Source organism: Barbus barbus (genome assembly GCF_936440315.1).
Source record: "Barbus barbus genome assembly, chromosome: 41".
In the NCBI taxonomy this organism is placed as follows: Eukaryota; Metazoa; Chordata; class Actinopteri; order Cypriniformes; family Cyprinidae; genus Barbus; species Barbus barbus.
The window spans coordinates 11697909-11712970 of NC_136719.1; the positions used below are offsets into that span (position 1 = coordinate 11697909).

The 15062-nt window shown below is 41.4% G+C and overlaps 1 protein-coding gene across 2 annotated transcripts; it reads right to left on the reverse strand.

The window, feature by feature from the left end:
* Nucleotides 1–2250: 2250 nt before the first annotated feature.
* LOC306860607 (protein TASOR-like) lies at nt 2251–14532 on the reverse strand. 2 transcript variants are annotated; one of them, XM_079402385.1, is made up of 23 exons: nt 14101–14532; nt 12560–12705; nt 12334–12426; nt 11507–11579; nt 10796–10887; nt 10536–10670; nt 10332–10447; nt 10204–10235; nt 10003–10108; nt 9818–9921; nt 9632–9735; nt 9358–9430; nt 9187–9261; nt 8387–9094; nt 7515–7783; nt 7311–7437; nt 5782–6623; nt 5563–5682; nt 5301–5460; nt 4749–4848; nt 4487–4665; nt 4252–4386; nt 2251–4161 (listed from the first exon to the last, which is right to left on the reverse strand). In XM_079402385.1, exons 1-23 carry the CDS (start codon nt 14408–14410, stop codon nt 2702–2704), a joined length of 5559 nt encoding a protein of 1852 aa, XP_079258511.1. In that variant the 5' UTR covers nt 14411–14532; the 3' UTR covers nt 2251–2701. The 2 variants fall into 2 exon arrangements, with proteins under 2 accessions (XP_079258511.1, XP_079258510.1); XM_079402384.1 differs by having other exon boundaries at nt 5782–6664; nt 7307–7437.
* Between the last annotated feature and the right edge of the window lie 530 nt (nt 14533–15062).

Here is a 15062-nt window from a genome sequence, read left to right on the forward strand (position 1 = left end):
TCAGATTTAGAGGGTGTCTCCTGTCTCACAGTATGAAGTTATCCATTTGTTTACGCTGAATGCGTGGGACTGCACTGCTAGTAATGCGTTGAAAATCCAGAGCAGTGAATGTATCATTTTTGAGACCCAACTGTATTGAATTTGGCTTGAAAGAAGCACAAGTTTGCTCTGTAAATCTCAACAAAAGACGCTGATTGTCTTGACAACAGCAACATTTAAGGTGTCTCTAATGTAGTTTTATTTGCGCAGAACAAAAGTTGAATCAGAGCTGCCTTTGATTCTATAGTGTGTGAGGCACATCGATCAGCTGGGTTTTCCAGAAAGATAAACCCCCACCGTTTGAAGGTAGTCAAAAACATCTAGGTGCTGTTGATTTGATACTATAAGCGGACATTAAGAGGACAACAGAAGGCTTTCTGGATCCATTGAAGCATAAGGTTTAATCTCTTCAATTGCGTCATTACCACGAGATACAGCTAACCCTTTGTCAAGAAAACATGGTGGTAAAGTTTGGTGCGGAACCATGATGGTATGCAAAAATAAATGTTCTAGCTCATAAGCAGCTGCGAAACGCGAATAACTCCAAAAAGGAGAGACATGATAAATGAAGAAGAAAAAGCAAAGGTAACGTAGTGATGTCTGTTTATGTGTGATATTATTCATTTCTGCACTTTGCATTAAGCAAATTGCTCTTTCATTACCGGGATGTGCTATGGGAGAGGATTAACACCCCTGCCAGAATTTTCCCTCCCACACCATGCACAGTATGCAAACTAAAAGCAAAATATGAAAATGAAAGAGCACCCTGGCAAAGGTACAGAGTTAATCCATGCAGCCCATTTCCAGATGTGATCAGATTTATCTGCGGCAACCCACTTTCACATTAGTAATACGTTGACACGTGTCCTCTGGCTGTTTATCTGTTGTGCAGTCCTGCCAAATGCAATGGTACCAGATCAACTCTATAAAATATATTTAAAAAAAAAATCACACCTATGTGATTATGCACAATCATTTCTCATTAGATCTCATCCTCTAGGTTTATCCAAACCTGTACATCCTTAAACATCAAAACATTTAAAAAAACTGACCAATTAATCAGACTTGCCAAACGGACTGATCTAGTCAACAAACTTATATTTGATGTGGTAAACATCAAGTCTCCTAGAAAAGCACCATTTATAACATTAACTTCACTACAGTTATATAACATTGACTGCCTTGTTACAGCTAGCCTTGCATTTGTGCTGTGTTTGTAATACTAGTGTTGTTTTGAGAGATGACTATTTCAAATGAGAGCTGAGATGACTTAAGGTCACATTTAGCAGATTTCACTTTGGGGTAAAACTACGCACTCCAGCAATTTTTCAGCCTTTCCTTAATCCGTTAATCTTTTTTTTTTCCCCCTTATGCTGCTGGTGTGTTTTGGATTTATCTTTCTTTCAAACCTATACTGAACTCAGGTGGTAATACGTGCTTTTAGAATGTAAACTGGTGAGCCAAAGAATTGAGAATTGTGCAAAACGGCATAATACACATTTGCAAACCATGCAAAACAGTTGTTTAAACAGACAGTGAAAGATGCCTGATCATTTTAAAATACTTTTAACATTGCACTTTCAACAGCCAATTCTGGAATAAAACGCCAGATTTTCTATCAACAGAGAAAAGCACGCAGAAACTCCCATACGCTGGAACCAAACAACAGGCAACTCTCATCCCAATCACATCTGTTGTTCACTTGGGTTGAAATATAGAAATTGCACTAAAAAAAAGTGTTATGAACAAAATATTACGCATTGTTTTCAGAGACATAGCTGTTTATCTGGTAAATAGTAACATTTGTGAAATGCCCTGAGGTATTTTCTACAAAACTTCAGCTAACCATATTCATGTGTCACGTACAAAGGGCAAATTCAGAGTCAGTTTTGAAATCAAGATGCATAATCTTCATTATATATTTAAACACATTAATTCGTTCTTTTTTTGACAAGAAACATAACCCCCTTTAGAAAACTGCATCAGCATCAGGCCAGCAGTATCAATTAGGAAATGATGCCCTCTACTGGCCAGCTGTAAAACCATTAGGTCGAATGTTGCCAGTGCACATATATAAACAACTTTGGCATTGATTAACCTCATTGGAAAAGAAAACCTGTAACCATTTTTATATAGCATCATAAATAACTATCTACATATACAAAGAGATCACACATTCTCAACTGCGAGTTAATACTGAACACAATATCACAATGTTTGATACAACCTTGTTTTAATAGAACATCTGTACAACCAAGAATGTAAAACAAAAACAAAAAAAACAGCTAAAATGAAGAATGACTCACTTTTTCTCTTTAAAAAAATATTGTCTGCATTTTACTCCTTGTTCACAAACCATTTTTTTGTTGAAAATCCTAACGAAAAGTATTGACAAAAATGAAACATTGAAAGGCAATTACATTTCTTGGCAATATAAATATAGTGGTATGAACAAGGTTTTTCAAACATCTCGTTTAGGAAGAGCATTACTGAAAACAGTGAAAATCTGGCCAATGTCTGAGTCAACAATCTCATACAAAACCAGATTTCAAATTTATATATTTTTTTTATTTCAGATGATGATATTTTGATTTGATGTGCTCTTAAATGTTAAATATGTACATTCCTAATGCCAGTAGTCTATAGGGCATCCCTATGGCATTTAGTTATAGGTGTAGTCTGAATAGTAGTCTGACCGACCACCCCCTCCCCTCCCAGGGGGATAACCCCAGTTACAGGATGGGCCTCCTCTCATGTGACCCCGACCCGGTCTAGATCTCATGGGATGTGACGGTACTCCTCGACCCCTGAAACCACCACGCATCATATCAGGATGTCCCCCTCTGGGATTGTACATGCTATTGTTGTGTCCGCCTCGGCACAAGGCTCCCATTGCAGATCCAGGGATGGGTAAGAGTCCTCTGCTGGCAGTGCCGCCCCTGGTGGGAGGTGCTTGACTGCCGCCCTGACTTTCAGAGGAAGAGTTCACTGGAGTTCTGCTGCCTTGGCTGACTGAGGTTGAACTACCCAGTGCACCTCCTTTCTCTCCACCGGCCTCCTGCTGGACCACTTTAGAAGTTCCTGAAGTAGGGGCACCTTCTTCCTCTTGTCCATGAGCGGTTTCACTCTCAGTGGCTCCCACCCATGATCCATCAGCAGGCCTTGCGGCCTCAGTTTGAGTGGAAGGTAGAGCGCAGAATCCTGCCCCACTCTGTCCCACTGTGTAACTCTGCTGGGCTCCTGGTGTAGGACCCCAGGCAAAAAGCGGTGGAACAGGGGGAATTGGAGTGAGGGCTGGAAAAAGAGTAGTATCTGGGTAGGAAGGAAAAGTGGTGTGAAGAGAGGACGAGGAAGAAGCAGTGGATGAGGAACCAGACTCTACACCTTTCTTAGCAGTTTGAGAGCCAGCGAGTCCTAACTGATTAGCAGTGCTTGCTGCTGCCGCCCCAGGCACTCCCATGCTGTCAGGAACGGGTAGGGACAGTCCAGGCGGCAGAAGGGAGGTGGCCGATTCTGGAATAGAAGGCACCTCCACTGAGCTAACTGGGGGCTGAGGGAGGGAAAGGGGAACGGTGAGTGGTTGAGCAACAGGTATGATGGAAGTGTTTGTTGGAGGTTGGGTCCCAGGAGGAGCAGCAGTTTGGCTGTACTCTGATCCCCTGGAGGCCACGCTAACTGGAGACGAATATGTCGAGGACATATGGTATGCGGGAGAACCAGAGTAAGGGCTCCACTGTGCTGAGCTAGGACACAGGTAGCTCTGGTGGGGGTTCACACCAAAATTGGCCAGAGTGTCCTCTACATCAGGCCTAGATGTGCTCTCCTGACTGGCAGCTTTATATTGAGCAATGGCAGACTTCAGAGCTGCATAATCAGTGGTGAAAGAGCCCTGGGTAGGGTAGGCGGAGGGGTTTGGTGGTACAAGTGGATCGCTAATGGGGTCCACACAGGGTTGGTCAGGGAGGGGAGGACGAAATCCATCGGTCTGGGGTGGAGGGGGCTGAGGTGCCTGTGGTTCCTGAAGGTCATTTTCAGTCTGAATGGACGTCTCTGTGATAATGTCCATGTCATTTTCAGAGTCTATAGACATGTCCTCCTCATCTCGAACCGCATCAGGCTCCACTGAGCAGTCAAAGAGAAGATAGTGTCAAAATTTAAATCTAGATTTTCTTTCACAATTTTGTCAGGAAAAGTAAAGGACTGTATTTTTACCTGGATCAGGTAGGGCAGCAACTGCTACTTCTTCTGGGACACTGATCAAACTCTGGAAGTTGTTCATGATGTCATTCATACCTGCAATGATGACTCCACTACCAGAGAACTGGGAGAATCTTTCATCAGGCTTCTCTGTTTACGAACACAGCACCAAGAAACTTCAACTTAACAGACAACTCCACATACCAACATTCATATCCACCAGAATTTAAACTAGGCCTGATCCACGTACCTGTGAGGAAAATGAGGTGACGAAGCTGTGTGTGCTGAGCTTGCAGCTTCACCAGACAGTCCAAATCAGGAGCCTGCCTAGATGGAGTGTCACACTCATGATAAGGCAGAAACTCCACCAGGTGTTTCTTCTGGTAGGTCGTCAGCAGGTTCAACAGATGCAGGGCCTCAGTGTTTAACCTGTGAAAGGGAGGATGTGTGAGATATTGGAGACTGGGAGTCTGTCAGGATTGGCAAAACACATTAATCTATTTGTCTCTAACCTGCTGAGCTCTTTAAGCTTCTTCTGAGTCTTACAGTGCACCTTCCACTTCCAAGGTGAGCCCTGTTCCTCCAGGAACTTGAGAAATGCCTGTAGCTTCTCTGTAAACATAAATGTCAATGTGTAAAGTCTCAATCTTTTCTTGCATATTGTAATAATTTGAATCTAAAAAAATACATTTGAACAAAATGTAGGATGGAGTTGGTTCTGGACATCAGTTGATCGAATAAAGGCAGTTCTGAATGCAAGAATAGAATTGCAAGAAAGGGGTGGTTTAAAGCAGATATACTTTTACAGAGAGGTCTGTAATCTCATCGGAAGATCAAGCTACTGTGTTTCGTTTTTATCAGTTTTTTTTTGCATACATGCATAGATGAATCATTCTCAAAATCATTAAGATGCATTTAGAAACTAGAGAGAATTTCCAATTCATGCTGACTTTAAAAGGAAACAATACAATAATACACGTTCACACTCGAAGAGGGCAATCTTTTCAACAAGCTGGTGCCTGAAGAGTTTGTAAACCCCTCTACAATCTACTTTTAGCTCTCACCTAGTGTTATATTGTCAGGGTTGAGAATGAACTCATCCGACACAATGAGTCCTCCAGACACGAAAAGCTCATTGTAAGTACGATTTTTCACATCATCCAGGCTGTCCACTCCAGCAAAGTAAACTGTGGGCAATTTCTTCAGAGACACCAGTGCTGGAATCTAAATGGAGAATAGAGGGAACAATGCCTTAAAACAGATGCTTCTCAGTTTGCTTTGTGCAACTAATTAACTAGTAAAAAAAAATAAAAAATGATTAAGTACCTTATGTACATGAGCGGCTATATCCTCATTCTGAATAATGATCATGAACTTCTGCTGACTTTTACTCTCCAGGTAATTCTGAGGGTTGCAATCAATATTGCCAAGGCTTCGTAAATACTCCTGTAAAACCAAACAAATGATTTTAAAGATAAGGTGTTTCAAAGGTTGGTTAAATGTATCGGGTCACACTGAATATTCTGAAACTTTATACTTTCAGACCTTGATCTCAGTGCAGAGTTCGCTCTCCTCATCTCCTCTTTGAATGTAAAACTTTACTGCATTTTTCTGCATGATCTCCATCAGCGTGCACAAAACATCAGGCTTGATTTGCCCAATAACGCTGCCTCCCACAATGCTTGAGGTTCCTGCATGAGTAGACTCTGAGGGAATCTCTGGGACTGAAGCAACTGGAGGTTGACTGGCACTTCCAGCTGATGGAGAGCACATAGGACTTTCCACAACATCTGTAGTCTTGGGGTCAACTGGGTCAACTGATTTTTCTGCTAAAAACAGGTGGACCTCTTTGACAGTGCCAAGGCGATGCTTGCCCGAAGGAGGAGGTTTAAGGGTAGCTTGCGGCTTGCTCGGCAAAGCCTGAGACTTAGGCACTGGAGATGATGTTTTAGTGTGAGGATGAGCAGGAGGTGAGGGCAGCGTGGGTTGGGCAGGAGCCACCATGGCAGAAGGGGGCGGAGCAGGTGGCAAGGGGGCCGGCACTGGGGCAACAGCAGGTGGTGACACAACAGCCACAGGTTGTTCAGATGCCCGGATCAAACAGTTAATCTTTTCACAGAGTGTGTTAACGTAGCTCTGCACAGGCATCGATGAGACATATTTGGATACAAAAGGTGAGAATGCAGAGCTTGACCATTTAGCCTTATCCTCACATCGCGGCAAAGGAGGTTGAGGGTTGTAAATTATATGTTGGGCCTCCATCAGTTTCTGCATCCCCGTGCAGAGGTTCTGGAACTCACTGTCGAGGATAGTGTCTACTACTTTCCTTGTAGGGTGTACCTGCTTCTCCCCTCCACTCAAGCAAGGTTCACCAACACTCTCTAAAGCTAATAACAGAATATGTATATTAGTTTGGTCAATTAAATATCTAAAATGATACATGTAAGTACTGTACTGTACAAGCGTACTGTAAATTGCATATTTAAAACAAACTTTTAAACGTACGTAAGTACATTACATTAAATGTTATACACCACTGTTTAGAAGTTTGGGTTATTTCAAAAGAAATTCATACTTTTATTCAGCAACAAAGTATTAAATTGATCAAAAGTGATGGTAAAGACATTTATAATGTTACAAAAGATTTCTGTTTAAAATAAATACTTTCTATTCATCAAAAAGTTTGATGTTTCTACAAAAATATTAAGCAGGACAACTGTTTAACATTGATAATAATAATAAATTCTTCTTGAGTAGCAAAACAGTGTATTAGAATGATTTCTGAATGAAATATTTTGCTATTACAGGAATGAATTACATTTTAAAACAAATACTAGAAAAAGGTCATTTTTAATCAAAAATATTTCACAATGTTACTGTTTTACTGTGTTTTTGATTTAATAAATGCAGCCTTGCAGAGCATAATAAACATCTTTCAGAAACATTGTAAAAATTTTACCACACCAATCTTTTGGACAGTAGTGTATATTAACAAGAAGTCTGTTATTTTTTAAAGCTAATAATAATAATCAAAAAGAAAAGTCTGCGTTGCAAGCATGCAGGTGAGGACGGACCTCTGGTGGACGTTCCCCAGAGATGGTGGCTCTGATGTGAGGCTTCTGCTTGACGGGAGGGTTGCTGCTCCAGACTGGACGGGGGACTGTACACATCCATACTGCTCCTGCTGCAGGCCATCTGCTCCTAAACACACATACTACAGGTTAGCAAAAACAACAATTGAGTGTAGCATTAGATATTTCACGAGGAACAGTCCACACCTCCAAGTAATCCTGGTTAACCTGCTCCTCATCAGCACGCCTGGCACGCAGGTCAAGATCACTGGGGACGGCTGAGTCACTAGGGTCATGTCTCTCTGCGCTTTTGGGGAGCATCGCAGGCTGGCTGCTGGCAGTGTCAGAGTTTAGGGCCATCCTGTTGAGCGTGCTGAGGAAGAGTTTAAGCAAGGCATGTGTGTCCCGGAGGGTGGGACTCTGAGTCATGCGGTCCCGCAGGTCAGTGTCACACAGCCCCATGCTGTCCATCACCACTAAGAGAAAGGGAAAACATGTCAACAAGGATCTCATGTCTCTAAGCAACTGCAGTCACACTCTATTGTGCGAGTAGATACAGCACATATTCTCTCATTAGGGACAAATGAACACTTCACATTAGCTTCTGAATATTAGTACAGGAACTTATGCTTTTCACCTTTACTTACAGCACTAAATAATAGAAAGTATTCATATGCAGATTCATATGCAGGTCTAGAAACAACTACAACTTTTCTAAAGCTGTATTATGCTTTTTCGTTCATAATCACTTGTTATATAAAATGTTTTTTCTTAAAATTTAGACTATGCTTTTGAAAAAAAAAACGTCAAACAAATAAATAAAATAAACATTTGAAAATAAGGATTGTTATCCTACATAACATCTTTATGAAATAAAATAATTTTTTTAAATAATATAATTAAAAAAAACATTAAAAAAAAAGTATGAATTGAATTCAAAACAACATTTTAAAGCAAAGCCTAATTAGACTATATTTTCTGAATTTTAAAAAATTTCCCTAACTCTTCCAGTCCTTTCCAAATTTCACCTACAGGAATCATGTTGTACCTTCCTCAACATTAGTTCGGCGCAGACTCACCTCTTCCTGGCTCTCCATTCAGCAGACCCGTCCTAAGGTACTTGCTCACGCTCCCAGGACCTTCCCTCTCCAGCTTTCTCTTCAAGCCAGCAGCGTTCCAGTCCTCTTCTCTTTCGGGCCCGCTCCCCTCCTCCTTGCCCAAAGTCCGCTTATGTAACTGTATCAGCTTTAGCAATTTCTCCATCTTTTCTTTGTCATACTCTCCCTGTGCCCTCTGAGCGCCGCCGTTAGACTGAGAAACCCCAATCGTGCTGCTACCCGGTGCCTGTCTATCCGACCCTCCCCAGTCTGAGACAGGACTGTACTCTTCTGCGCCTGCTGGGGGAGACGATGCCCCCTGTTGGCTGTCCATCAGACCCTGCTGCAGCGCTTCCACAGGCAGCTGGAACTGTCCCGGACCATATATGTAAGAGTTCAGTGCCACATCCATATTCTTAGGACGAGGTGCCTGGTGTTGGTTAGTCCGGTCATCCAAATTTTGCCGGTACTCTACCATGTGGAAAGGCCGTATGACACCTTGCTCTTTCTGGTTGAGGTAGTCCAGCACCTGATGTTTCAGTCCCGCCGCGAGCTCTTTGGGTGGATTGGCACGCAGCTTGTAGAGGCCATGATGAAGGGCGGGTAGAAAATTATCTAGCTGATGGCTGATTGGGTCTTTAGGCTCTAATGGAACAAGAGGGTCCTCATCTACTCCAGAGTTCTTCAAAACTTAAAAAAACAAAAGAAGAAATCAGTGAAAATAAATCAGTGAAGAGTAAATACAAAGAAACTTAATAAATAAACATAAAAGAGACACTTACTCAACTTCGAGGTGATTCTTTGCTCTTGAAATACAAAAAGCGCCTGCAAAACCCTGTCATTTCTTCCTCGTCGCTCTTTAAAGAAACAAAAAACAGACTGCCTCTGTTATTCAATGCAAGAATCACACTGTCAGTGTCACATATGTAGTTAAAAGCTGTGCATAAACCTACCAGGGATAGTGTGCAACTGAGAAGACGAAAGGAGGAAGAGAAATCCTTTGTCTATCAATGGCTTCACCAAAACCTAGAGTGAAGAGTTTAATTATAGCATGACTATAATAAAACACAGGCAGTTTAAATTCTGCATATCAGATCAGTGACACAGATTCTATCAACAGACTTAAGACATTGTATACAGGGGAGAGGGTTGGGAGTGACGCCTAGCTAGAGTAAAGCTGCGGACATTAATTCAATAAAGTGTAAAGTAGGCTGTGAATGAGCTCACCATTCTTTCTCTCTCAAGCCGGTGCAACAGTCCCGACAGACTGTTTTCCTGTTTACTCCTCCCCATGACCTCATACAGGCTGCAGTACATCCCACACTTAAATGCTGAAAAAAATACCACAACACATTATGTCAATACCGATTCATCAAATGTTGTGCTGAAAAGCATCACCGGTACTCATCCTACCCTCTCGTGATCCACTGTACGCTTCCCATGACAGCAGAATGGGCGGGATCTTTCTCTTTACTTGATCAAGATGCATTGCCGTATTAATGTCAAGCTTGTCTGGGCTGAAAAATAATATTTTTATTTTTTTTAAACAATGCACAAATTTTTGGTTAAACTTTATTAGTAAAAGAAAGGAGACTCACAGTTTAAGTGGAAGGTGAGGGAGACTTGAAGACCGCATGTAAACTTGATAGACCTCTTCTCCCTTATTCACCAGCGAGCCACTCCAAACCGTATATCGTCGCCGAACTAAAGCAACAAATGAAGTAATAACATAATAAGTTGAATAAAATACCAATCTGATCCTTTTTTTAGACTGCTATGAAGAGAAAAACAAGTCATACCTCTTTGCCCTTCATATAACGTGCTGTTTAATCTAATAAAAGAGGAAACAAACCGTTCAAAATTTAAATAAAACCACAACAGATTGTAATATACTTTCTATGCACGTCATCAGTGATCTTGTTCATACCTGTGTGTGGCCGTGGCTGACTCTTTGCCTTTGTACTGAAAAGACACAACCGCATATGGCAACACATGCCTGGGCCTTGACCTTAGCTCCTCAAATGCAAATTCATATAAGTATTGCTGGAATAAAAACAGAGGGAAATAACAGGTCATCTATCTGAACAAATAATACAAAACAAAACACTGAAAAAATAAATGAAACACTTACCTGAGTGTGCTCAAAGGCCCTATAGGACAATAATGACGTCACTTTGCTGGCATTTTTGAAAACATGGCTGTCATATTTAAGGGCTGGCTCAAGATTGTTTTTAGGCATGTTGTCAAATATTGTCTTCACTTTACCCTGCAGGATAAGACAAAAGGTCACTACTGTTTTTGAAACCATTGTGAATTTATGCGTTTTAAATATAAAGCGCTACCTCAAAGTCGAATTTGATGTGTAAATGTTAGACTCTGTCAATAACTTACCTTCATGATTTTAAATATTATGATGTCTCCAGCAGCACCCACTTCAAATGGATTCATTTGTAACAAATCTGAGTATTTTGAAAGGTAAACCCCTAAAAAAAAGCAAGGATATGAGAGTTACTTGGGGCAACATTCCTAAGAGCCACAAAAAGCCTTGGGGCAATCCCAAAAAATTTGTTAGCAATCCATTCGGAATGCAGAGTCTCTGCACAGAGCATGCTATGTTCACTAAGATTAAATATTTGCAGAAACCATTTAATTTCACCAGTTAAAGCAACCCTAATCACATTCACAAGATGCTAGTTTTGTGAAAACACACAGCAGCTGCTTCACTAAACCATACAAAGATAACCATGAATCAGAAATTTGCTGATCACTCAGCCAAGAACAAAATGAACATTATGTTACTTCCAAAACCTTAAACATGCTCTGAAAATAGAAAGTAGTAATAGGGGTGACTAAAATAAAAAACAGATGTTACTTTACAAAATGTTTATCCACGCAAAAATGAATGTCTTTAGCGAGTTATGGTCAATAACATTTATTTGGTCTAGCGATCACAAGAAATTGTGGAGCAGCGGTCTTTTTGGCCCTGACCAATTCAACTCCTCCAAACCACAAGATCAAGTGAACAGAGTTCTCCCAGGACTCCCCTCCCAGGCAAATGATTACAGCCAAACAGATATAAACAGACTCTTCAGAAGCACTCACCTTTGACAGGGCTTCCCAGATTGTTGATCCGCGAATGTCCCACTGAAAGACCCTTTTCGCAGATCCAGTGAACCTGGTAAAGACGAGCAGATATTACTTTGAATAAAGCCGTGCTTCTGACCAAGACTATCACTAAAAGATGCCATTTAAAACCTTTTCAAATCACTGGTTTACAGAATTATTAATCTCACATTTACATGTTACACTGTATGTCCTGATAAATAATTAGACAAGACGACGACACATTGCATCATCTAGCTGTTAAATCTAAACTTAAATTTACATTTCAGAAAGGGAGCCACAGTCTAAAAGATGATAATATAATCAGTTTAAATCAGAACAATGCTTGCACGGCTATATTTGACTCAAAAGTACCACTAAAAGTGTAATTACTATGGCGGTTATGTAGTAAATACATTACAAGCTTTTTATAATGACTCAGAAAAGTGTCAATATAAAAGTGATAATTCACAAAAATGAATATTTTGTCATCATTTACTCACCATCATGTTTCAAAACTTTATGAATTTTATTCTTCGGTTGAACACAAAAGAAAATATTCTGAAGAATGTTGGTATGGAACAGTTGCTGGTCGCCAGTCACTTCCAAAGAGTGGAAAAAATACTATGGAAGCCAATGGCTACCAGCAACTGTTTGGTTACCCACATTCTTCAAAATATCTTCTTTTGTGTTCAACTGATACAGGATTGGAACAACATGAGGGTGAATAAATAACGACAATTTTTTGAATGAATTATGCCTCTAAGATTATAAACACTTACTGATCAGACATTGTGTCACTTGAAGCAAAACTAACACAGCCTCACCTTATTCCTCTCAGGCAGCAGAAAAGCATAGGATTCTGCGAGTTCTGCCTCTGTCCTGCCATTCTGCTTCAGTTCCCTTTTCTTCTCGATGAACTATGAAAAAGACATAAATCATACCATATCCTTATTTGATTCACTGAAAACAGCCCTCAAGTGGCCCGAGGACATTTTACATCTAGTCTTTTACAGGTAAACAATCAAAAATGCTGTTCATCAACCAATTAACCTCTTTCTCCAGGAGCTCGTTGTGAATGAGAGACGCTTTGGTGTAGGTGAAAGTCCCACGGGAGGTGGCGTCCAGGTAGCACGTGGACAGAAGCTTCACAACTTCCTCAAACTCTCTGGAATCTGGAGACAAGTGTTGAAGGAGACCTGAAGGACAACACACACGAAGGACAGAGTTAAATAGACATCAATGCATTCAAACAAGAAACTGTCAAGTGCATAAGGGAAAAAATTGGTGTTGTTTTATTTGAATTCAAATGCATAATTGAGTCATACATAACCTGACAGACACTTTGCAAAATGCGATACATCTCGCAGTTCAGTGCATTAAATGGGTTTTTCAATACCTGACGGTGCTGTTGAAATTTACACAAAATAACCCTGCCAAATGACACACAAAACAGCCGAAATGAAAAATAACATTTCACAATAATTACTAAAAATTAGATAAAACAAATTAAATCAGAAAATGTTCATAATCAATTAGCAAATACATAGAATATTTTCAGTAGCCCCTCACTACAGAACAAAGATCCAGGGGGCGTGGTTGGATCCACATCTAGGGGGTGGAGACGGGTAGGTTTAGGTATATGTAAGGTGGGAGTTGGATCTAGATCCAACCACACCCCCTGGATCTTGTGTTCTGCAGTGAGGACCATCTCAATATTTTGGAACTTGCATTAATCGCTCAATTAATGAGAGCCAAACAAATTGGCTTCGTCGACTGACTAATAGAAACATTTTAAAAACGATATAAATTGGAGTTTAAAGTCCTGTTTAGAAAACAATTTAGTGTCTTACTCGATAAAACATAATATAGAGTACAAACAAACTTGCACTAACGCCAGCAAATGCCAAAGTGAAAGTTGTAATGCATAACTACTACTAACACCTCCCGCTTTAGCACACTTTCGATTTCATTCAAGCAGCATTCTTCTGCCTAGAATATTTCATTTCTTTATGTCTTCTGCGCTAGAAGGAAGTAACACGGGAAAGAATGGCGGTGTGCGTCCTAACAAGGCTGGTTGAACAGGACTGACAGGTGTTTCTAACCGTCGGGAGAAATGCAGTGGTCAACTGAATCACACTGCTGCCATTGATGAGGAGGGAATAAGTGTGTCATTTGGGGTGGCAGCACTGTATGGTGTGGGAGGAGGAGTGTGGCGCCAGCTAGCAAAGCAATGACACCGGCCTCCGTGAGGTTTACAACCGTGGGACGAAAATGCAGCGTGTCTTCGAGGTTCGCGTTAAACGACTCCCGTGAAACGAACCGGATCCTCACGTGCTGTTCGAGTTGCACTAGAGCGCACGACTTTATTTCCTGCAGCTCTGAGCAGTGCGATAGCTAAAGATTCGTTTAAAAACAATAGTGCAAACCTTGCGTTATATAGATCCCCTGTTTACTTATCAATACAGCCTTATTAATTTGACCCGAAGCGGTAAGCAGCGAGCTTTTAGCGAACTTGCAGGCTGAGAAACAGAAACCGTGCATTTCGGGAATGGCAGTAACATAGTAGTGGTGGTAGCAAAGGGACACACAACCTTTCCGCTCCTTGATTTTCCTCGGAATCTGAAAATTCCTCCTTGGCAGCTCCTCAGTGGACCGCGGTAGTGTCGAGGGCGAACCGCCGCAGTTTTTTAGGTCCAACAGCCCTGCCTTCCGTCGCTCAGGAGCATCTTGTTCAGACATTTGCTCGTCTTCACATCCAGCTTGATCGCCATTTTGCTTGGATGTGGCCGTGCTAGAGGCTGACAACAATTGTTTCTTGCTATCGCCATCCTCCAAGGTTAGGCCGCCGGCTTTGCTGCTCTCCTTGTCGATTTTTCTCTCCTGGCTGAAATTGCTAGCCATTTTTCGGACCAGCGGTCGCCTCGTCAGCTGGCGATGAAGTTGGTTTCAGTGCCGCTTCACGGAGTAATTCTCCTTCTCAACCAGCCTCCGCCATTATGCCTGTGACGTATACCTTCCCCACCACTGCAAAACTCTGGCGTCACTATGTTTACATTCACGCGGCCTGACGCCCCCCGGTGGCGCTACTGCGAACTGCGCGGCGTCTAGACGTCCTGATCGCTGGCGCGTGAGAGCAACTCCAGAGAATCGGTGCCAAGAACGAATCGTCGAGCTGTCAGACAATAACTCAGAATCATCACGAGCCCTTTATGCTCAACTAGGTCATTTCACGAATTTCGAAACAAGAATGAAAAAGATTAAAATCACATACTCTCACAACTCGCGTACATTGGGGTCTACTAGTGAAAGTGCTTCTATTTTGACCCCCCCCCCCCCCTTTTTTTTATAGTAGCAACATTATCATCATAGTAAAAAGGGAAAATATAGTTGCAGCAGCACTAAAGCTGTATGAACTCCACAAATGTGTGTGAAACCTTGCGATCATGTTCTTCAGCATGATTTGAGATGAGCATCTTGGGCTTCGGTGGAAGAACATCTGACCGTTTGTACAAATAGTTTTGTTTCAAGTTTTGAATTAGCCAGAATCCTAAAC

Excerpts from the sequence above, each read along its gene's own strand:
- LOC306860607 (XM_079402384.1), bottom strand. The coding sequence starts at position 14,410 with ATGGCTAGCAATTTCAGCCAGGAGAGAAAAATCGACAAGGAGAGCAGC. Across the intron at positions 9,431-9,631 it reads GGCTTGAGAGAGAAAGAATG|GTTTTGGTGAAGCCATTGAT; the intron begins GTGAGCTCATTC and ends TCTTCACTCTAG. Across the intron at positions 4,849-5,300 it reads CCCTGACAATATAACACTAG|AGAAGCTACAGGCATTTCTC; the intron begins GTGAGAGCTAAA and ends TTATGTTTACAG.